Source organism: Maniola jurtina, chromosome 18 (genome assembly GCF_905333055.1).
Source record: "Maniola jurtina chromosome 18, ilManJurt1.1, whole genome shotgun sequence".
Lineage (NCBI taxonomy): Eukaryota > Metazoa > Arthropoda > Insecta > Lepidoptera > Nymphalidae > Maniola > Maniola jurtina.
In genome coordinates, this window is record NC_060046.1 from 8,738,987 (window position 1) to 8,761,730 (window position 22,744).

Here is a 22,744-nt window from a genome sequence, read left to right on the forward strand (position 1 = left end):
GGATCTTTTGGCGCATGGCCAAAGTCGGAACTAACGCTGGATCGCCGATCGGACCATGGACGTATAGTTATATGTGGACGTACAATACATTTTATTTTATCTGTTCAGCTTGTCGTTGTCACTTTTGTATTTTCTGCATCTGTAGATCCTACTCTATGATCTCGGTCTGCATTATCGGTCATTGGACGGGCGTATTGAAAATTCTATTTCCCTATCGAAATTATTTTTGCTTTCTGTATTATTAGGCCCTATTAAATATCATATTTATGTGATTAACGTGGTAAACCGATTGTTTAGGTTAAAAAGGACAGTTTTCATAATAGTTACAATAGTAATAGAATTTGGGTTTTTTTATTTTGTTTCTGTCGTAAACACCTTTGAATATCCTTTAAATTTCAATAATAAACTTATTACTTGTGTCGTGAATTATGTATGAGTCATATTGGTGTTGCGTAAAAATATAAGTATTGACGGATTTTCGTAGTCAGTTATAATAATGGCTGATTTGATTCGTGCTATGGGTGCGCCTATTGGACCCCCTATAAAGGATAAGTTGGGTTCGCCATCGACAGAGTCTGAGGATGGTGGCGGTGATATAGCGGAGTTGGCAGCTGATTTAGAACTGGACGAAGCTGATGGGCCAAGTACTAACGGTAATTTACAATAATGTAAAATAATTTGCAATAATCGCCAAATCAGTAACCAGTAACCACTTATTTGGCGAAAATTAGTTTATTTTATGTACATACAACAGACGGGCAACGTCTAAGTGCGGAAACGTGTCCACAAAGAGAGAATTTATATTGTCCGTATTATTTAATTTCTATTTGCATATCAGTGGAAGTGTGGATAATCTGACACTATGACATTTTGTTCCATTCCTAGGTGAGAGACAAGCAGTCCTTGCACCTCCTGAAACAGAGTGGTACCATGGACGTCTAGACAGATACACGTCTGAAGAGAGGCTCTGGGCTGCTAGTAAACATGGCAGCTACTTGGGTGAGACATTCATTTTTGACCAGAAATACAAATCTTTTATTTAATCTATATTTTTATTTAGTAATCAATAAAATCAACCTACCTACCTGCATACTCTGATGTTAGCTTAAACTTTCATATCTCTGTATTGTTAATTTAAATTTAGTTTGAATATCTCAATAACTTTCAGTTTCCAGTCCAAACAAAACATGTCTTAGGCATTGTTATGCCATTAACTCATTAAGTTTTGTTTATCATTAGTAGGCAAACAATAGGCTTATAACAATAGCAACAGTTCTTCATACATTTTTCTCATGCATATGAAATTATAATGTGGGCTTACATTAATAAAAACAACTATTATATTCAATTGTCAAGCAAGTTTCTGTCCATACAGATAAGTATAATGTAATTACATTGTTGCGCAAACAACAATTTAAATACACCAATGAGGCTAATTCTATTGTACACAATCTCTAAACTGAACTAAATAGACAGATCAAAATGTAATCTTTTCTATAGGGAGCTTTATAAAAGGAATTACAATATATTTAGACCTGTCATTTCAGTTTAGAGTATGTGTACAATAGACTTAGACATTGTAAGATAAAATTATTTTAATACAATAGAATTTTTTTATTAAAATAAGCTGAACCACCTTAGCTTTGCTTAGAATGCTTAGATTAATAATAATAATCCCTCAAGATGTTTTCTTAGTAGCTCATGTTGTAGAGAAAATCTAAGCTATAAGTTGATATGTCAGACCTTGTATATGGATGGAACTTACGAGATATGTTCACTAATAATTCCAGAATTGTTGACAAAATTTTGGAAAAAATAATAATGGATTCTGAATTAAAAATCTTTTTTGCAGTTCGTGAAAGTGATCGTAAGCCAGGGTCCTATGTGCTGAGCTACCTGGGACGTACTGGAATAAATCATTTCAGGTATCTATTCAAAATTGAAACCTGACTACTCTTAAATATTTCTCCATAGATTATATTGGTCCATATTTTCAAGTAGATGATTCCCACACTTCGTCCATGTGGATTTAGGTTTTTAAAAATCCTGTAAGAGCTCTTTAACTTTCCAGGATAAAGAGTAGCCCATATTTATATTTGGGGTGCAAGTATACTTAATAAAGTCTGTGACCTCGTCTACACAGATTTAGGTAATTGAAAATCCTGTGGGAACAGAAGGGCTGTGAAATAGTATGGATATGAAGTTTCAGAATCTGCACAATAAGAGTTTGTATTTGATACTAAACATGATTTTGTCTCAACTTTAATTTTTCTTGATACCTATTTTGTTTGTTTTATCCGCCGTATCGGATCTGTCATGACGTCGTGTATATTTCTTTTTTGTTTATAGAATAACTGCAGTATGTGGTGACTACTATATCGGGGGTCGTCAGTTCGACTCCTTGACAGAGCTAGTAGGGTTTTATAGCCACTGCTCAGATCTTTTAAAGCGCGAGCGTTTGATCGAACCGGTGCCACCACCTGAACCTGTGAATGATAAGAAGGTATTTTTCGATTCTTCTTTTATATCTAAAAATGCACACCTCATTTTTCAGCATAGTAAACAAAATTGTATTTGTTGAACAGAGGAAAAATATGATATAAGTAAATAATTACTAAGAATGAAAACACGTAGGATTATGCTTAAATTATTATTATACTTGTATGAAGTCATGTCGCCACCATTGAAGATATTTAGAGTTATACATATAGAAACCTTTAACATAATATACTTATAGTATATACTGGTTAAAGAGGTTTAAAAATAAATATTAATTTAATGTGCTGTTATATTTTAAGATTACTTTTAATATTTGGGCTATGTTAATAAAATAGAGTAATCGTGTTTCTTTCATATAGCGCGTAGTGGCGATTCTGCCATACACTAAGATGCCGGACACGGACGAATTGACCTTCCAGAAGGGCGATATATTCTTCGTGCATAACGACATGGGCGACGGCTGGCTATGGGTCACTGCACACAGGTATGAACTCCACTTTATCGGGATCTACGTATTACGTATATATGGATTTCTGAGTGTGAGTTTTAAAGCTAACAAACTTGACATCAGGGTTACATCTGTCAAAATTGTATGCCAGGGCCAGTGGTGGATCGAGCGATAAGTAGGTATTTGCTTCAAGTAGGTATTACGAATGCTCTATCTATAGGATAATAAATAGATTCATGGATGGAGCTCAATTACGGTAAAATAATAGCTACAGAGTGACGATCGGAATCACTGATTGGCCGATACCATTGGCTATTGGCTAAAATAGCCAATAGCCAATAGTATTGTTGCATCAAAACTACCATAAATTCAGCCAAACACAACAATTGAGATTGTAGCAATGATTGATTGGGTTTTTCCGTAATCGATTCTCAGACCCTTGTCATGTCAAATTACGGCGTAACGCGTTGCCCCGTTCATACGAAACGACAGATTTACGCCAACGTACCGACATGTTAACTATCCATACTAAACTAATTGTAACGAAAATTTTTAATAAAAAAATATTTAAATACCACATTTTTAAATGAACTATAAAGTGTTGAGTAGTAATAAAATTATAGTAAGTGAGAATACGTGTAAGATTTTAAACGAAAAACGTGGGGTGCGCGCAATAGATAATTAATTAATGGATTAATAATAATAATTAATGGTTGATTGACACCTAAGTCAATCAATTTTATTCCTCTATTTTTATTTATCTTTTATTGTGGTGAAAGTTTTCTCAACAACAGAGCACTCACTAAATCTTTATTAAGTACTTATATTTTGCATGCGCCCATGTTTTTTTGGTTTAAATCTTACAAGAATGCTCATAGCTAACTATAAGTATTTTAAATACTTTTTAGTCCATTATAAAAACGAACCGTGTGTAATTTGTGTAGCTCATAATGCAAGAAAGTTGCAGCTTTAACAAAAATCTATGTACTATAGATAAATAATTGATGTACACATGTTTTTGAATACACTGTTACTAAATAGATCTAATAATGTTCAGTGGTTCAAACTTCTCGACAAAAAATCTACGAGAAGTTTCGCTCTGTATGAACATACTCATTTGAATATTATGTTATGAAGAACCAATTCTATATCGAGCGTAACGATTGTTGTATGATAAAAACAATAAAATTTACGTGGATAGGTAAAATGCACCTATAGTATAATACTGCATAACCTTTTGCAAATCTATTAGAAATTCCGATGAAATAATCAACTTTTATATCCAATATTTACAAACCCACATCATCGAGTGTTCCGTCTAATTTGCACGATGGGTTGTGGCTTGATTCAATCGGCAGTTCGGCCATCCCACACGATCAAGCCTGTCAATGGCGTGTATGTGTAACCTGCAAAGGGCAGTACAATATTATCCGATTCGATATCGTGTACCTCACGTTACGTGTATACCCGTTACGTTGAGTGCACCTGTGAAATATATTAGGTAACTAGCTGATGCCCGCAGCTTCGCCCGCGTAGATTTAGTGCCTGAAATCCCGTGGGAACTTTTGATTGCAGCATCAGGATTGAGGAGGTTGAATCCAATTTTTTTATGAAACAATGTCACAAAGTTCCTCTATCGATCAAAAAAAAAAAAATTACGCAAATCGGTTCAGAAATCTCGGAGATTTCGGTGTACATAGGAAGAAAAACACAACTCCCTTTTTGAAAGTCGGTTAAAAACGTAGCCTATGTTACACCCTGGTCAATTCTCTACTTGTCAGTGAAAATCCCGTCAAAATCGGTTCAGCCGTTCCGAAGATTAGCCTTTTCAAATAGACAGACAGACAGACAAAAATTTTAAAAACGTGTGATTCAGTGTTGGTATCGTTCAAATAACCATATGAGCTTAATATGAGATAATTATTTCGAAATTACAGACAGACGCTCCAATTTTATTTATTAGTAAGTATAGAAGATGATACAAATGATCAGATATTAGAGCGTCCGCGTCGCGCGTCATTTTATATCGATATTCGAATTGTATCATGTATACAGTTGTACAGAATGCAAAAACACTATGCGAATGTATTTATATGTCAATGTCAATAGCTAATATGTTCGTGTGTAATACACTTTCGAACCCGTATTTTACCCTCTTAGGGGTTAGGGGTTTTCAAAAACCCTTGGCGGATGTCTACGTAGTACGTCATAATAGCTACATATTCGTATCTGCCAATCTGTATGCCAAATTTCAACCCGATCCGTCCAGTAGTTTGAGCAGTCAATCAGACAGTCACTTTTTACTTTTACATATTTAGATATAACTTTTTCAGCTACCTATAACTGGGTTTTTTAGAAACAATTCGCCTTGCTAGAACGGGTATACATTATCTTTTCCTGTCAACATTTACTAGTGCGTAACTCCTGTATAGGCAAAGGAATACCTAAGAGGAAAAAACGAAGATTTATTAAGTGGATACTTTAATAATGGCAATTATAAAATTAACACAGATCTTAGTTTGCAATTATTTTACTATGCTTATTGCACTTTCTCTTTTTTATACCATCATGTAAGTACACTGCACATTTGGATCAAATACTTAAATAGGTACCTCATCATGGCCAACTCATCGCTGGCTCACTACTGAGCACGGGTCTCCTCTCAGAACGAGAGAGGCTTGGCCAAAGTCCATCACGCTGGCCAACTGCGGATTCGTAGGCTTCACACACTTTTGACAACATTATGGAGAACTCTCAGGCATGCAAATTCCCTCACGATATTTTCTTCACTGTTTAAAGCAAGGTGATATTTAATCGCTTAAAATACCGAAACTTAGGGATCGAACCGCCGACCTCCGGAATAGGAGGCGGACGTCTTTACCTATCGGCTGTCACCGCTGTAGACGGTGTCCTATTTTAAAATTTCTTGGTATAGAGTATCAATAAGATTTGGAGTCATTTTTTCTAGGACTGGTTCCAGTACACATAAAAAAATCAAATATTTTTATTTTGATTTTGATGACTGGTATTTTTATGGTATTCCTCCATTGTGATCTAGTTTGTATAGGCATCCATAGTAATTATTCATGAGGTCATGGCAGGTCAAGTAGAACAGTCAAGGTAGGATGGTCACAAGGTCCCCTTTGCATATTTTATATACCTGGTAATACATACACATGTATTGGTTAAGCTTAAGTTTCAACTGTGTACAATAGACGGTAGTAAGTTTAATTATTATTATGTTACAAAGATATGTACTTACAACAAAGTAATCGGCCATTCTAGTCTTAAAACAAATGTGGTTTAAATCAAAATCGAATCTAGCGAAGTTCAGTGAACTTTCGGTCGCTTTGATATGTGTCGCTTGCAAAATGCACTGAATGCGTTGCAGCCGAAATAATCGCCCGATAGATATATCATAGGTACCTTAAAACATTGCGATCGTATTGACCGAACTTTCAACGAAAACGTCAACGAAAACGCAGGTGTGTCGCGATGCTTAATCTCAATCGTTCAGCGATTTCTATGTACTTAGATAGTTCTAGCGCATATTCCCGGCAGAAGCAATTTGGGATTTTATTATTTTTACATTATCTCTGGTCCGGTGGGATGCTTCGACCGTTGCTAGTTGCCACTACCGGCAAAGACGTGCCGTTAAGCGATTTAGCGCTCCAATACGAAGCTGCGTAGATACCGATTAAAAGTAGGGGTTCATTAAGCTGCGATATCTATACCTAGCTAGCCCATTTCTGAATCTGAATACATTTTACATTTGACTTTACCACCAGGTGATACGACAAGGTCGTATTTGTTGTTCAATAAAAATATGTAAGTAATGTTTTTAGGGTTCCGTACCTCAAAAGGAAAAACGGAACCCTTATAGGATCACTTTGTTGCCTGTCTGTCTGTCCGTCCGTTCATCGTGTCTGTCAGGAAACCTATAGGGTACTTCCCGTTGACCTAGAATCATGTTTGTTAGGTAGGTAGGTCTTATAGCACAAGTACGAGTACAGGAATAAATCTGAAAACCGCGAATTTATGGTTACATCATTAAAAAAAAATTAAAGTGTGTTTCAATTTTCAAACTAAGATAACTATACCAAGTGGGGGCTCATATGAAAGGGCTTTACCTGTACATTCTAAAACAGATATTTATTTATTTTTATGTATAACAGTTTTTGATCTATCGTGCAAAATGTTGGAAAAAATACCCGAGTACGGGACCCTCAGTGCGCGAGTTTGACTCGCACTTGGTCGTTTTTTTATACCTAACAACAAATACTTATTGTGAAAGGCATAGCGCATAACTGAGTAGGTCCCTGTGGTAGTGGAGTGGTGTAATGACGTGACGCGAGAGCTCAGTGATTCGTCTACTTATGACAACTGTCACCCCTCCCGCACAACTCCACTACCGCTGGAGCCTATTCAGCAAATCGCTATACCACTGGAATAGAATAGAAAATATTTTTATTTAAATAAACTGCTTTCATATTGTCAAATGAATCTACCATTATTTTATTATTATACCTAACAGAACGGGTGAGCAAGGAATGATCTTCAGAGAGCTAGTTGAGGACCTAGATCCTTCGATCGACCCGAACACCGTCTTTTCCTGGTTCCATCCCAATTGTACCAAGAGCGAAGCAGTCGATATGCTGGTCAAAGCTGGACCAGGAAGTTTTCTAGTCAGGTATGTTGTGATTTTGAAATATTCGTTATTTCAAAATGCTATATCGTCATCAACATTATTAATTTTCTCACTCACCTAACTTTGACTCACATTGGCAGCGTATCGAAGCGAATTTCTATCGAATAAGCGAATATGCGCGCCAATTTTTGAGATGTGTACTTTAAGTGGTACAGAATACAGATAGAGGTCAATATGCGATGTAAAGTTTTAGAAATTCGCTTCGATTCGCTGCTAATGTGAACCGACCCTTACTGTCAGTGGTAATAAGGTGTACCGTTTACTCATACTCTACTTAGAATGGCAATCCCTTTTCTGACTCACTCCTCAGTCCTCATCCCACAGAATTGCTTTGTGTAGAAGTCTCCGTTGATGAACTGTACATATGAATTCTCGAATGATCATGAATCAAGTAATTAACTAAATGAATTAAAAATGAACATTATTCGGAATTTTTAGGCCCTCAGATAATTCTCCGGGAGACTACTCCTTGTTCTTCCACATCAACAACCAAATCCAAAGGTTCAGGATCGAAAAGAAGGGGGTCCGGTATTTGATGGGAGGGAGGACGTTCGAGTGCTTGGACGCGGTCATCAACCGATACAGGAAGGAACAGATTGTTGAAGGGCACACACTTGGACAGCCTGTAAGTTTTTATTCACACTAATTTTATTTTTAATGCATTCATCGTATGATTAAAGGACCACAAGTACTGAAGGCGATAATGAAATTGGATTAATTTTAGGATAATGAAACAAATAATAAGTACGTTTATTATAAGAAATGAGAGCAAAATTTCACGATTCTCTTTTAACCACTTGATTTTTTATGAATCGATTTTTTAAAAATACTTTGATTTTTATGAATCGAGGTATAAGCAGCACGCAATCATGATGAGAATATATTTTCGTGGATTGAATCAGTAAAAAAAACGTTTTAGTGGTTCTATTTTACCATCTTATATTCAAACATTTTGGCAGCTATGTTACGAGGTCTCGTAATTAATACTAAAATTAAACATTGTATTACAGTTAATCGCCGAAGGACATGTAATTGAGCCGCAACAGAATGCAACGGGCGCGGCCGCTGAGAAAATCTACGCCACCCTCAGAGAATGTCGAGATCAAATCGGCCTCAAGAAGATGAAGGGTATCAAGCATCAGGGATACTTGCATAAGAAATCCGATAAAGGCGCCAAGAAGTGGAAGGCTTTATACTTCGTGCTTTTACAAGAAGGCACCGACACGCATCTGTACTTTTACGACTCACCGAAACGGACGAAGCCGAAAGGGTTAATCGATCTCTCTTGTGCTTACTTATATCAGGTATGTATTGTTTTATTGACTGCCTTGGTTAGTGGCATTTAAGTTCCGGGTTGGGTCGCAGTGAAGTTGAGAAGTTTGCGATGTTATACTCCGTGCCTCGAGCACATAGAAATCCTGCACTTAATCCATTGCTGGTTGCTTTACTATCAGAATATGATAGCACCTGCACCTGTGCACTATTATATCTCCTTAATCTGTTCTTAATGGTTCAATAATGATCATGTAGACAGCTGAAAATATATTTTTATATAATCCTTTCTTATTGGTGAAGTTTTCTTAAGTCCCCCAGTCTTAAGAAAACTTTATCAAACTTTAGTTTCTAGACTTAGCAGACTGTATGTTGATATGCCTGTTTTTATGTTTGTATTGTTATTACTAGGTGCACGAATCACTATGGGAGAGGGAGTTCTGCTTCCAACTCGTGGAGCGCGCGTTGCCGTGTCTGTCGACGCATACATTTTTAGCGGCGTCCGCGGCGCACGAGTTACGGGCGTGGCTTGACGCACTCCGACCGCTCTGCGTACCTCAGCAGGCGAGACATCACTGCAAGGTAATAAAACTCGCTATATATGTAGAATTTGCCTGCTATATGATTATTATGTACATTGTTGATACTTTCGGATAACTAGTTGCTATAACATTGTATGCATGGATTTCGATTTTTAAGAATCTCATGGGAACTCTTTGATTTTTAGGGATAAAGAGTAGCCTATGTCACTCCAAGTTTTTAAGTCATATATCCATACCAAAAGTTACGTGATTCCATTGCTCCGTTGCGGCATGATTGAAGGACAAATCAATATATAAAAATACTTTTGCATTTATAATACGGGTAATGAAAGGTATAGCATCCACCAGGTGGGCCGGTTTGGGCAGCATTGCAACGCGAAATCTCTAGAGCACCTTACTAAAGGATGCGCTATTTTCGTCTTTCCAATGTATATTGCCTTGCTATATTAGGTGGCACGCGTGGTGTGGCTGCGCGCGCTGCGCGTGCGCTGCGTGACGGCGCACCGCCTGCCCGCACGCCTGGCGCCGCGCCCGCACCTGCGCCTGGCGCTGGGCGCCGCACCCGTCGCGCGCACCCGCGCCCGACCTTCCCCAGACCCGCACTGGGACGACGAGTTTGTTTTCGAGTAAGTTGTTGTGATCTCTTTTGGATAGGCTGAAGTCTGTCGGGGTACGGGCCTCGAGGCTGAGTCGGCGTCCTCACAAAAAAAAATTTCCTACCTGAACATTCCATCGCATCAGGCATCGGCCTTGAGGCAGTCGATTCCTTTGATGGTTTCTCCAGTGTGATTTGTTGTCAAATCACACTGGAGAAACGCCCGTACTGTGGTCTTGGTTGTTTTTCCATATAGGTGTTGGCATGCACTTGTTGAAGTACATACTATAAACGGCTGTGGTGGTCTCCACCTATAAATACTAGATGACGCTTCTGAAACTCATACAAAGGTTCTTGCACATTCATCACACACTACGGCGAAATAGCTTACAAAAAACAAATTAGATGTTACCGCAGATGTCTTTAGTTCCTCGACAAGTCGACATGTCAAAATTATTTGCAAAAAAAAATAATTGAACAAATCAACAAACATTGTAAAAGATGAAGTTGGTCTTGACATCAAAAACCTTATGTAAAAGTATAATATCTTAATTTTTTTCACGATTTAACAGGTAGCTTTTTCTAAAATCATATTTAATTCTTTTAGCGATGTACCACCCGATGTGACGTCATTCACCATTACTGTGCACAACACCGGCAAGAGAGGGAAGGAATCCGAAGTAAGTATACCTATAGTCATATTATATTCCAATTATGTCTATGTCCTTTCCTTTTTATACTTTAACACGAAATTATTATCGTCCTAGGTCGCCGAGTTGACGATAGAACTAGCTAACTTGGCCAATGGTGAAGAAGTAGAAGAATGGTACCCATTAGCTGGAATGACGCCTATTGGTGAATGGGGCTCTTTAAGACTTCGTATAAGGTATATTAACTAACTAGTCAAAACAAACATTCCTTTATTAAAATGCTAACAGGCATTTTCTTGTTGTAAATTGCTCACAAGTTGCTATAAAAGTGTTTGCAAGCTAATTCTGTTGGACGCAATCTTATATCTAAATTTGCTATCCTTTTCCATAGAGAAATGGAATTTCCACCTGTCTTTTTAGTAGAGTTTTTGTACACAGAATGCCTTTGTATAGGTATATGCAAGAGCTAGTAATGCCGCGTGAGGAATACAACCCTCTACGCCAGTTGCTTCTGGAGCCGGGGTTGCCTGCCGTCAAGGCACTCGCGGACTTGTGTCGGACTGATAGGCAGCCGTTGGCGACATGTAAGTTAATTAAAATATTAGGCGTAAGGCATTCTGGCAGAGCCGAAGCGCGGCGTCTTTATCAATAGCAAAAGTAAGCTTTGTTTATTGTGGAGTTGTTGAAGCGGCGCGCGGCGAACTGAAACACGCCCAAATGCGTCGTGGTTATGGTTTCAATATATCAATTTCAACTGTATGCCAAAGTACATAAAGCTGAGATTATGTAGTTAGAAAAACTACTCCACTCCATCTATAATTAGTTTTTATGTTTATTAGTATATATATAAATCTTTAAAAAAAAATTCCTTGTGACTTGATACTATCCAACCTCCTTCCTAGAACTTCTCCTTTCAGCAAAGGTTGCCTGGTAGAGATTGCTCCAAGCAATAAGGCCGCCTTTGCACACAATTGTTTTTTTCTGTTTTCTTCTTACTGTGTTGTTATCCTTTACATGTGTTTTTGTGTGCAATAAAGAGTTTCTATCTATCTATCTATCTATTTGCGTTGGTTACAATTCGTATTGAAATTCTTTTAGCGGTGCTGCACGCGTTCTCGGAGTGCGGTCGCGGGGCGGAGCTAGCGCGCGAGCTGGCGTCAGCGGAAGTGGGTCGCGAGCCCGATCACCGCGCCTTGTTCCGCGCCGCGTCTCTCGCTACCGCTGTGTTAGACGAGTTCATGCACGCGCTATGCAAGCCCTTCCTGCAGGTAAACAGTGCAGTTTCAGTGGTTTAGCTCGCGTTTTCGGAGTGCGGTCTCGGGGCGGAGATAGCCCGCGAGCTGCCATCGGCGAAACTGGTCGCGATCCCGACCACCGCGCCTTGTTCCGCGCCGCGGCTCTCACTACCGCTGTGTTGGACGAGTTCATGAATATTATGGAGAACTCAAGTATCGTCAAGTAGTAGTTTCGTCAAGATGTGTACCGTAATGAAAGAGGTATTAATTGCCAGATCCTCATAAAAAGTGACATAGTCCGAAAAAGGCCAATCTGAAAACGCTTTAATGACAATGTTTCAAGCAGTGTTTATATTTTAGGCGGCGATAGCGGAGACCGTACAGAAGTTGATCGATTCCAAGCAATCGGCTGAATTGAACCCAACCAAAATGGACTCACCGGATGATGCTTGCAACAATGCTGAGTTCTTGCTTATGATCTTGGATCAGGTGAGTTTAGACGCGGTTGCAGCCCAAGATATTGTAGTTCCTAGGGTCATCTTCAATAGTAAAACGAGTAAATAATATAATCAGAGCCGACCCGGTTCAGTATTGCCGGCGGTGCGAGATGCCGTTTTATTGCCGTCAGGCCTCCAATTTGCAATTTTTTTGTATGTACATAATATTTTTTTAACATTTGTGCAGCGATTTATAGGTATCCTCACTAATTCATCGATTTTTGGAAATCCCCGCGAAATTATTTTCACGCACAAACTACTTGACGGATTCGGATGAAATTTAGAATGGAAATAGATTATGCCCTTGATTAACACATAAGCTACTTTTTATCCCGAAAAATTAAAGACTTCCTACTGGATCTTCCGAAAACCTATATCCACGCCAACGAATTCGCGGGCATCAGCTAGTCCAGCATAAAGAAGAACTTTGCAAGCATGAGAGCAATTTTTTAACTTATTCTCAAATTATATCTAGTCTTGAGTTAAATTATCATGAAACTGTGATGGTGCAATGCAATGTTTTAGATCACGCTGTCGATATTCACGTCTCCCGAGGCTTGCCCGCGGCCCGTGCGTTACCTGTGCGGCTGCCTGCAGCGCGCCGCCGTCGCCAAGTGGCCCAACGAGAGATTTGTACGTACCAGAGTCGTATCAGGTTCGTATCAGTACCGTTCATATTTTCATAAATGAAGCTATTGAGTACCCTGCACTTCAATAAAAATTGTAGGGATGTACAGATTCTTGTACGATGGTACGGAACCCTTCATGTGCGAGTCCGAGTTGCACTTGGCCGATTTTCACGGCTCAATGGATCGTAGTCTGTGCTAGGGTTAACATAATTCATCGACCCTATAATAATATTGATGTATGATGTTAAGACTTAATACAACAAATAACTATGTGCCTTATATTTCATGACATAGGGTTTATTTTCCTACGGTTGATATGCCCCGCTCTCGTGGAGCCGCGCGCGTGGGGCCTGGTGTCGGCAGCGCCGCCTCCGCACTCCCAGCGCTCGCTGTTGATGGTCGCCAAATGTTTGCAGAACCTCGCCAACCTCATCGAATTTGGAGCCAAGGTTTGTATGTAACTGCACCTATTTTCTTCCCAAACGCATGCAGATTCGGTATTCTTAATGTTTGTGTGAAAGTGCATGGGTATATGCATGTGTATTGTGTATAGTATGAATCAGTGTGTATGTATTTGTCTACGTATGCGTGTCTAATGTATTGTATAAGCGACGTTTTTAAATTTTAACTGCTGTAATTCGAATTTTTTTCTGTAATTGATTGATAGCCTTCATTTTAGGAACCATACATGGAAGTGGTGAATCCGTTTATACTGAAGAACAAAGAACGTATGGTAGTATTTTTGGACCAACTGAGCTCCGTGCCGGATCCTGGCAACACACCCGCAAACTCAAACAATAATTTTGATATTGGTAAGTTTAAAATATAATATTATATTTAGATATATTCATTCAAAAAATAAAGTGAGCGTTAACTGTCGACTCTAGTGGCACAGTAGTTAAGTTAAAGGACATCATTCATGTTTCATACATGTTTGGACCAAAAAATGAAAGTGCCGGCCAGAAAAAAAAAGTACGATATTCGGATAGAATACATAATTTCTATCATTTTTTACTATGACGTCCAATCTGTGCGCACAATGGTTACGTCGTAATAACATAAAAAATAAAATATATTTTTTTTAATTCTTAGGTGATAAAAAAGGTTGGAGTGTCATTATAATATAAAAAATATTGTATTAAAAGTAACTTACATGACCGCAAAATACTCAAGGTCAAATCCTAGTGGTCAAAATAATATAAAAACGTACTATTTAACACATTCATTTTCTTTATAATAAAGAATGTTGTCTTTTTAGAGTCAATCATTACTGGTTACTCTCTCTCTCTCAAAACTTCAAATGGAATTCCGAGAAATAATGAAAAGGGACGGCTACCTGGGTGCGTGAACGCATTGTTATTGGTTGCCGACCGCCCGCGCCACGCCAGCGTCACCAGCCTGCAGCCAGTCAGTTCTCCATGCGACTTTGGTTACATCGGACGGCTATCGTGACATTACTCTCTTGTTCTTAAAGTGATACAATATCAAGTGTATTTAGCGAAGCTTTTACGCAGCTCTGTGGCTTATTAACTGACATTATGAACGTACAATTGTGTATTTCGTGTCGTGTGCCTATTGGTGATCGCCGAAGTTATAGTTGGACATCCCGTGAATCACAACACATCGAAATCGCACAGTTTGTTATTGAAGATCTACTGGATCATCAGGTAAGGGTTGTATTATCACTATATCGAATGAATATGCCTAAGATATTTACTACGAACAAACATCATAATACTCATGTACATATAACCTAAGCCGCATTTACTGCTATGTGTTTTTTAACAAATACAAGTTTTCAAATAAAGAGGGCCCCCCGCCCTCCGCAGATTTATTATTTTTTTATTTAATGATATATTACTAAGCTGATAAACATTTTTTTCAGAATGAACCTACAGATGTTATATGCCGTTTTTTTGTTTCTTCTCTGATTTAAGCTCGGAGTGTTGGCCAATAAATCAGAGAATTGTTCAGCAGTAAGACCAGTCCAATCGTGGAACTCTTTGTTATTGATCAATTCATAATGCTCAAAATCTAAAACTTCTGTTTTAATGTGGTTTATTAACAACCTTAGCGCACTAACGATCTGTGCAGAATTAAAATCTTGAATTAAATTGTCTTGCATAGCAAGTAAATGCCATTCATCTTGCTCGAGGTGTGTGCTGCAAACACGACTGTCTTCTGATATTAATACACTGTATCGGCAAAGAACACGTAGAATAATGTTTTCTGATATTCTGTGTCTTGTTGTGTCTACACAGTGTTGAAATACACAAGAATTAAATCAGAGAAGAAACAAAAAAACGGCATATAACATCTGTAGGTTCATTCTGAAAAAAATGTTTATCAGCTTAGTAATATATCATTAAATAAAAAAATAATAAATCTGCGGAGGGCGGGGGGCCCTCTTTATTTGAAAACTTGTATTTGTTAAAAAACACATAGCAGTAAATGCGGCTTAGGTTATATGTACATGAGTATTATGATGTTTGTTCGTAGTAAATATCTTAGGCATATTCATTCGATATAGTGATAATACAACCCTTACCTGATGATCCAGTAGATCTTCAATAACAAACTGTGCGATTTCGATGTGTTGTGATTCACGGGATGTCCAACTATAACTTCGGCGATCACCAATAGGCACACGACACGAAATACACAATTGTACGTTCATAATGTCAGTTAATAAGCCACAGAGCTGCGTAAAAGCTTCGCTAAATACACTTGATATTGTATCACTTTAAGAACAAGAGAGTAATGTCACGATAGCCGTCCGATGTAACCAAAGTCGCATGGAGAACTGACTGGCTGCAGGCTGGTGACGCTGGCGTGGCGCGGGCGGTCGGCAACCAATAACAATGCGTTCACGCACCCAGGTAGCCGTCCCTTTTCATTATTTCTCGGAATTCCATTTGAAGTTTTGAGAGAGAGAGAGTAACCAGTAATGATTGACTCTAAAAAGACAACATTCTTTATTATAAAGAAAATGAATGTGTTAAATAGTACGTTTTTATATTATTTTGACCACTAGGATTTGACCTTGAGTATTTTGCGGTCATGTAGGTTACTTTTAATACAATATTTTTTATATTATAATGACACTCCAACCTTTTTTATCACCTAAGAATTAAAAAAAATATATTTTATTTTTTATGTTATTACGACGTAACCATTGTGCGCACAGATTGGACGTCATAGTAAAAAATGATAGAAATTATGTATTCTATCCGAATATCGTACTTTTTTTTTCTGGCCGGCACTTTCATTTTTTGGTCCAAAATGAATGATGTCCTTTATTTGTCTGTGGCTAATTCTGTTGTATACAATCTCTAAACCAAAATGACAGGTTTAAAAGTATTGCTAGTTGCTACCCCTTTCATAATAATGCTCTTAACGCAAATACTTAAATTTTGTACGCAGCTAAAGAGCTAGCAACAATCCACCACATCTGCGTGTCACATCTGAGCGAGCTACAGAACCTGGCCAAGAGTCAACCCGCCATCAGGAAGCTGGTGACCGTCACCGAGATGCTCACCAAGCACAAGCACAAGTACCTCGAGATGATCAGATAGGACACGCCGATGCAGAACACAGGTAAATGCATACATCCATCACCTCTAGCTAGCTACAGAAACTTTTTTTATTTTTATTCAGATACAAGTTAGCCCTTAATTGCGATCTCACCTGGTGGAAGGTGATGATGCAGTCTGAGATGGAAGCCAGCTAACCTGGAAGGGTTATGACAGTTTGCATTAAACCCATACTCTTTTAGTTTCTACACGGCATTGTACCGGTTCACTAAAACGCATGGCGGTACGGCTTTGCCAATAGGGTGGTAACTAGCCACGGCCAAAGCCTCCCATCAGGCCAGACCATCTGGCCAAGAGTCAACCCGCCATGATAAAAATGCGTATTTATCTCGCAATTCGCGGGTCTGCAAATTAGTTATTCATGGGATAATATTAACGTTGACGCTAGTTCTTGCTGATTCTTCTCGGTAGGAAAGACATTCCGAATTAGTGCAGTGGTAGATCAAAGCTCTTATAAAAGTTTATTTTAATAAAAAATCTTATTTATATTTTACAGGGTAAAAACACTAACAGGACAGCGATAGCAGTAGTTCGTAGTACTCCAGCGCAGGACTGACTTTTAGTCGCGTAGTCATTCTTAGCTTTAGCGGTTAGCCTTACATTTATTTCAACGAATACGAATACAGAACAACATAGTCTCGAGCTTACTCGTGCCAAAACGTATTCGTTGTTTAGTATGTTACGTGTATTCCTTTAATCGTATAACATTTATTTGACTGTATTTAGAGTATTTTAGGTGCGTCACGATGACTCTCTAGTTATTATTATAAGTCGTATTTATTACTAGTGTTTTAAATCACTTTAATTCTTTTTTACTGAGTGACATTGAATTATTAGTAGCAATTGACAAAAATACACGTTTTCTTCATTATAGGTTTTTACAAAACGGTTTTTATATGCGAGTTATGCTTTTTGTAATATTATGTACTTACACAAGTTAGTTTTAGCAATTACCAATTAGCTACTAATAATTCAGTGACTCCTTTTTTGTAAACGTAGGCTATATGGACGTAAAAAAATTGACAAATGAATTTAGAAAGCGAGTACATATAGAAATTACAAAATAATAAAAGAGTAATGGTAATTTTGCTAACATTTTGTACGTGATCACTTTTTATACCAATTACCTCGCTTTGGAAATGAGTATGAATGTGTATGTGTGACAAAATCTATAATGACATCACATTAGTGTTATGTTAGAATCCTATACAGGGTGTAAAAATGCTGTATTATAGGAAGATTTTAGGCGACAAGCCTTTATGCAAAAAAATGTATACTATACGCTATCCGCGGAAGAAGTTAATATAATATATAGTTATAACAGAGAGTGCTATACTAATTCTTTCCGCTGATAGGGTAAATTTCGGGGTTTTCAATCATTCAAAAACTTTTAGTCTTGACATAAATAGTCTTCTTATACTTTAACTTGGCATACTTACACCCTATATTTTACTATAACATGCTATAATTTATTAGATTTAAAGTTTAGATGTAGTTATTCTTAAGGTGATTCAACCGTCAATCGCAAAGACACCAAAAAAATGATTTAGAGATCGAGAATGGTATGTGATAGACACTTGTCTGAGTAGAATTTAGAAAGAAAAGTGTGTGAGTCCCTTTAATTATTGTTATTATTATTCGAATAATGAAATTCGCACTTCCTCCAATTTATTCTCTGTGATAGTCTCTTCAAGATATATATTTTTAAGCTTGAATTGGTACACCGATTTATTAATACCTTTACTATACATTCTTATAAATTGCATTTATGACTGAATTTTGTCTGTTGTATGTTTTGCTTGTTGTATGTTGTCATTTTTGCAATAATTTATTTTTTTATTCACTTATATACCTATAGATTTAATTGGTCTACCTATAAGTTGTCTTAAATTGTTCTTGCTCAAGGAAGGAATTAATTTAGTGCCATATTTAATATAAGCGGCCGATTAGCTTTGGTTTGCTTCGCACATTTAATATACCATGTTCATAAGTTGCAAAATTATGTGTACTGTATAAGTTATCCAGTGTAGGCATAATTGGAAACATTTATCATAATCAAAATTTGCACTTGTCAGAAAAATACATATTACATGAAAACGGATGAAAAAATAGCTTATAATTTTTTTTAAATATTTTTATGTAATTAATAGTAAAATGCATCTCATAAACCAATTGTAAGCATTTAAATATAAAAATTTTGATGACATAAAGTAATTTAACTATTATTTCACACTATGGATCAATATTCTTTCTTATCAGATGTCTATGTCATAATAGCTATCTGCATGACCAGCCCGATCTGTCCAGTAATTAGACCTGTGCGTTGGTAAATCAGTCAGTCAGTCACGTTTTCTTTTTATATTTTCGTTCTAGCAAAGATTCTTGCAGTCTAACAACACTACATATTTTAACACCGCTCAAGCTTTCCGAATTCGGTTATTTTCTTTTATTGTTACATTAATTAATTAAAATTCCTTTAATGTTTACAATTACCTTGGTTGTTCATACGTATTCCTATAATTTATGATTGACATTTGAAATCTTTTCCTTCTTTCGAATTTACACCAATAAAATTACAATACTTTACTAGCTTTTTATTAAATGAAGAAGGAAACTCCATGATATGATAACAATTAACAAAAAATAACTTGCCTTTCAAAGTAAAAAAAGTTTAACACAAAATATAATTAAGTAGTACCTACATGTATAATATTCAGCGTTAAATCCACTGTAGTCTTTATTTATAAAATAACTGTTATTAAAACCTGTTATATAAATTAAATTATGCTCTCACAATTGATTTATTTTGCTTTAACTGACAATTTGTTCAATATCGATTGATATATATCCTTATTTTCTTCTTTATTATTTAGTCAGATAGATTCTTTTGTTACTAATATTTCGTGAGTTATTTTAAAATCTGAAAATTACTAATCTGTGTGCGATAAAAGACAAAAAAAAAAACTGCAAAGATTAATAGAAATTATTTCTATTAATCTTAACTGTTTTGAAAAGTTCTGTTTTACAAAATATAAAATAAATTTTTTATCATATTTTTGTTTTTTTAAGTTACTATCTTATATAGGTATTACCTACCTTGTTCAAGATTTTTCTTGTAAGTCTAGAAATAATTTTACGGTAACTTTACATGACGACATTAGGCACAGTCTATGTACCGGTTGTCGATGTGTGTACATACATCACCGCGGCCCCTTGTGCAAAGCCGCGCTGAAGGACATGAGGTTCATTTACGCCAAGAACCTGGTGGCGGCGGACTCCTCACAGATCATGGCGATGCAAACGCAGATATACATACTGCAGCAGGGTGAGTGGCCCTTCGTCACGCAGGTTGAGAGAAGAGTAGGTCAGAATTGGAATTCCAGAAGTCAAGGATAGCGCACATGCATGTTACAGTTGGGAGATTTACCCAGAATATTGCTGAAGCACAAGTCAAAGAGCAACCGGTGCGATTGCGAACATGGAGATTTACTCTTGAGAAGAATGGCTCAAAATTGCTTATCAAGTAGATCCCTTGAGCCTCTGACTGAATTCCGAAAGGTCGGCGGTTCAAACCCCACCCGTTGCACTATTGTCGTACCCACTCCTGGCACAAGCTTTACCTTAATTGGAGGGGAAAGGGGAGTATTAGTCATGATTTAAAAAAAGTTGATGCTATAGCTATAATATAGTATCGAGTGTCAGTGTCGTCATGTATGCCAAGCTTTATGATTTTGACAACTTTTTATATGCCTTTTTGGTATTATTGAGCTATATTCTATAAATAATAACAAAAAAACTATCTACTGACCTAATTACCCACTTTAGTAATCGTTGAGATATTTTTTCTGTATACAAGATATAATATGACAAATTTTTTTTCATTTGTTATGATTTATGAATATAAATTTTTATCTTTTTTGATACAATTTACATTCACAGAATATACTTAATCATTTCATTTCGATTTACAGCTTTATGCAGTAAATAAGCTGTAATGACACTTCTAAAGCATTTACACTTTTCACTTGCTCTTCAGTCCCTAGTTTCATTCCTTTGTAATATTTTATTGCTAAATTAATTTTTATTAACAATAGATAAATGAAAAGTTTTTAGAATGACTCAATGCATCGAAGTTGATTACATTACTTATTTATTTAGCAATAGCTTGTAGTGTTAGAGTTGTGTCTCTGTATAACTATTAGGGTGCATATAGATACATAATGCATGTAAATGGCGCAGGTAGTCGTGTGCGAACCCGCATGAACGCTGCCTGTAATGCATGCATCATGTACACACACCTAAGGTGGCGTTTGTAAGTTTGACTGAGAAAAAAAATAGATATTTAACAGCAGAATACTTAATGCTAAAGAATGCCATTAAAATTGTCGGATTTTGACATTTTGTCCATACAGTAGACAGCTTGATTGCGGTAGAATGACGGCTACAATGTCATGATCGCAATCACCTGATTGGTTGACGCTCGCTCACTATTGGCTATAATGCATTGTTGCAACAAGAACACCATAAATTCAGCCAATCACAACAACTGTGATTGTAAAAATGATTGATGCAGGTTTTCGGGAATGGACCTGCATGTCAAAAGAGAGACAGCCTTGAGTGTTAAAATTTGTTTCACTTCAGTATGCAGGTCATGAATAAATTAAAAAGAAATCCTTTATAAGAAGAGAGCTTAATATTAAAGAAAGTATCTAATATAATCCCAACATAATCTTGATTTTTGTCTCACAAGTATCTTACAAATGTCACCTTTAGCTAAGGATAGGATGATGTCTAGACTGATTTGTGCTCTAATAATTAATAATTGTTAGATAATGTGTTAGAGTAAAAATGTATTAATATGCACTAGGTTTTCATACAAACTATCATTTCATAATTTGGCAGATAAAGATAATGAATATTGTTATATTAGGTATATTATGCGACTGGTCAACTTATGGAAAATCATGTTTTGTACTGTCAGTTTTTCAAATTTTGGTTAAAAACTTAATTGCAATATAAGTAAGTTACTTTATTTTGTTTTTAAAGCATCAGTTGTCTTAATAAAATCACTTGTTAACAATCAGCATTTAAATCTTATTTTCAAATAATAATTATGTTTCATTTACATACAGTATGACAAATATTCATTTTATCAATTTTGTAAAATGTTACTTTTTTATTGTATTGATTAGTGTTGTATTTTGTGACTGTTTTGATCTTTTTATATATTCTAATCCTAGTATGTACTGTTTTTTCATTAAATTTTTATCTGTGCTAGAAATCATGATTCATATGAATAAAGAAATATAAAAGTGCATATGTTTTTTATTTATACATCAAATTAGACTTTTAACATTATTATACATTATAGAATAGTTATATTAATATATATTAAGTTAAAAACAATATACTAAAAGCCATGATAACGCAACATGCAGCCACATATGGAGATTTTCTTTCACCAATTCTAGCACATTTCCAGAACGTTCCAAGGAGTCTGAAAGCAATAACATTGAGTTATTTTTAAATACTATTGCCCTATACAAATGCTAAGGCATAGTTTACATACGCTAAACAGCTTTGTTGGTATCAATTTATTATTTGGTGAAGTTACAGTGTCTCTGAGACAGTTCGTTTATACATAACTACATCAGGATCGGGCCTGCTAATACTTTCATACCCTTAAAATATTGAATACAAACCCAGTCTTGTTTCGGTCCATGATACTCGGGAAGAAGGACCTCAAGTAAGCACAGGTACATATTAAAAGTAATATTACACAAAGTAGACTTTGGAAATTAAATAATGCACTCTGAAACAAATAAAAAATGAGTTTAGGACATTACCAAGACAGACAAGTCGTAATAACTAAAATAATTACAATTAGTTACCAACCATTCTGAAACTTTAATTCATCGCCTTTCAATTTAATTCTACACCAAATCTGCAAATAATTATTTTAGATTAGAAATAATATGAATTATAAAATTTCACATTTGTTTACGTTTTACGTTGTGACTTGTGCTTGTGACACTTGACAGTTCAGTTGCTGTTGATGTTTCATGATTTTTGTGAT

At 36.4% G+C, this 22,744-nt stretch overlaps 3 protein-coding genes across 3 annotated transcripts in view; 1 reads left to right on the top strand and 2 right to left on the bottom strand.

Annotated features, from left to right (window-relative positions):
- The window catches only part of LOC123874420 (polyubiquitin-C), a 29,571-nt gene extending 22,461 nt beyond the window's left edge, over positions 1–7,110 (bottom strand). The window contains exon 1 of the mRNA XM_045919735.1: positions 7,094–7,110. The gene's annotated coding sequence lies outside the window, so the exon portion shown is untranslated. The remainder of the gene's footprint in view (positions 1–7,093) is intronic.
- Positions 164–21,982, top strand: LOC123874419 (ras GTPase-activating protein 1). The gene is made up of 20 exons (XM_045919732.1): positions 164–653; positions 886–999; positions 1,853–1,925; positions 2,350–2,503; positions 2,859–2,983; positions 7,482–7,637; positions 8,094–8,280; positions 8,666–8,959; positions 9,339–9,509; positions 9,920–10,095; positions 10,672–10,744; positions 10,832–10,950; positions 11,168–11,298; positions 11,813–11,982; positions 12,310–12,438; positions 12,972–13,101; positions 13,370–13,524; positions 13,755–13,887; positions 16,499–16,672; positions 17,165–21,982. The coding sequence occupies exons 1-19, from the start codon at positions 497–499 to the stop codon at positions 16,648–16,650; spliced, it is 2,799 nt and encodes a 932-aa protein (XP_045775688.1). The 5' UTR covers positions 164–496; the 3' UTR covers positions 16,651–16,672; positions 17,165–21,982.
- On the bottom strand, positions 21,816–22,722 carry LOC123874426 (protein kish-A). The gene is made up of 3 exons (XM_045919752.1): positions 22,564–22,722; positions 22,371–22,480; positions 21,816–22,165 (listed from the first exon to the last, which is right to left on the bottom strand). Exons 1-3 carry the CDS (start codon positions 22,564–22,566, stop codon positions 22,060–22,062), a joined length of 219 nt encoding a protein of 72 aa, XP_045775708.1. The 5' UTR covers positions 22,567–22,722; the 3' UTR covers positions 21,816–22,059.
- Positions 22,723–22,744: the final 22 nt, after the last annotated feature.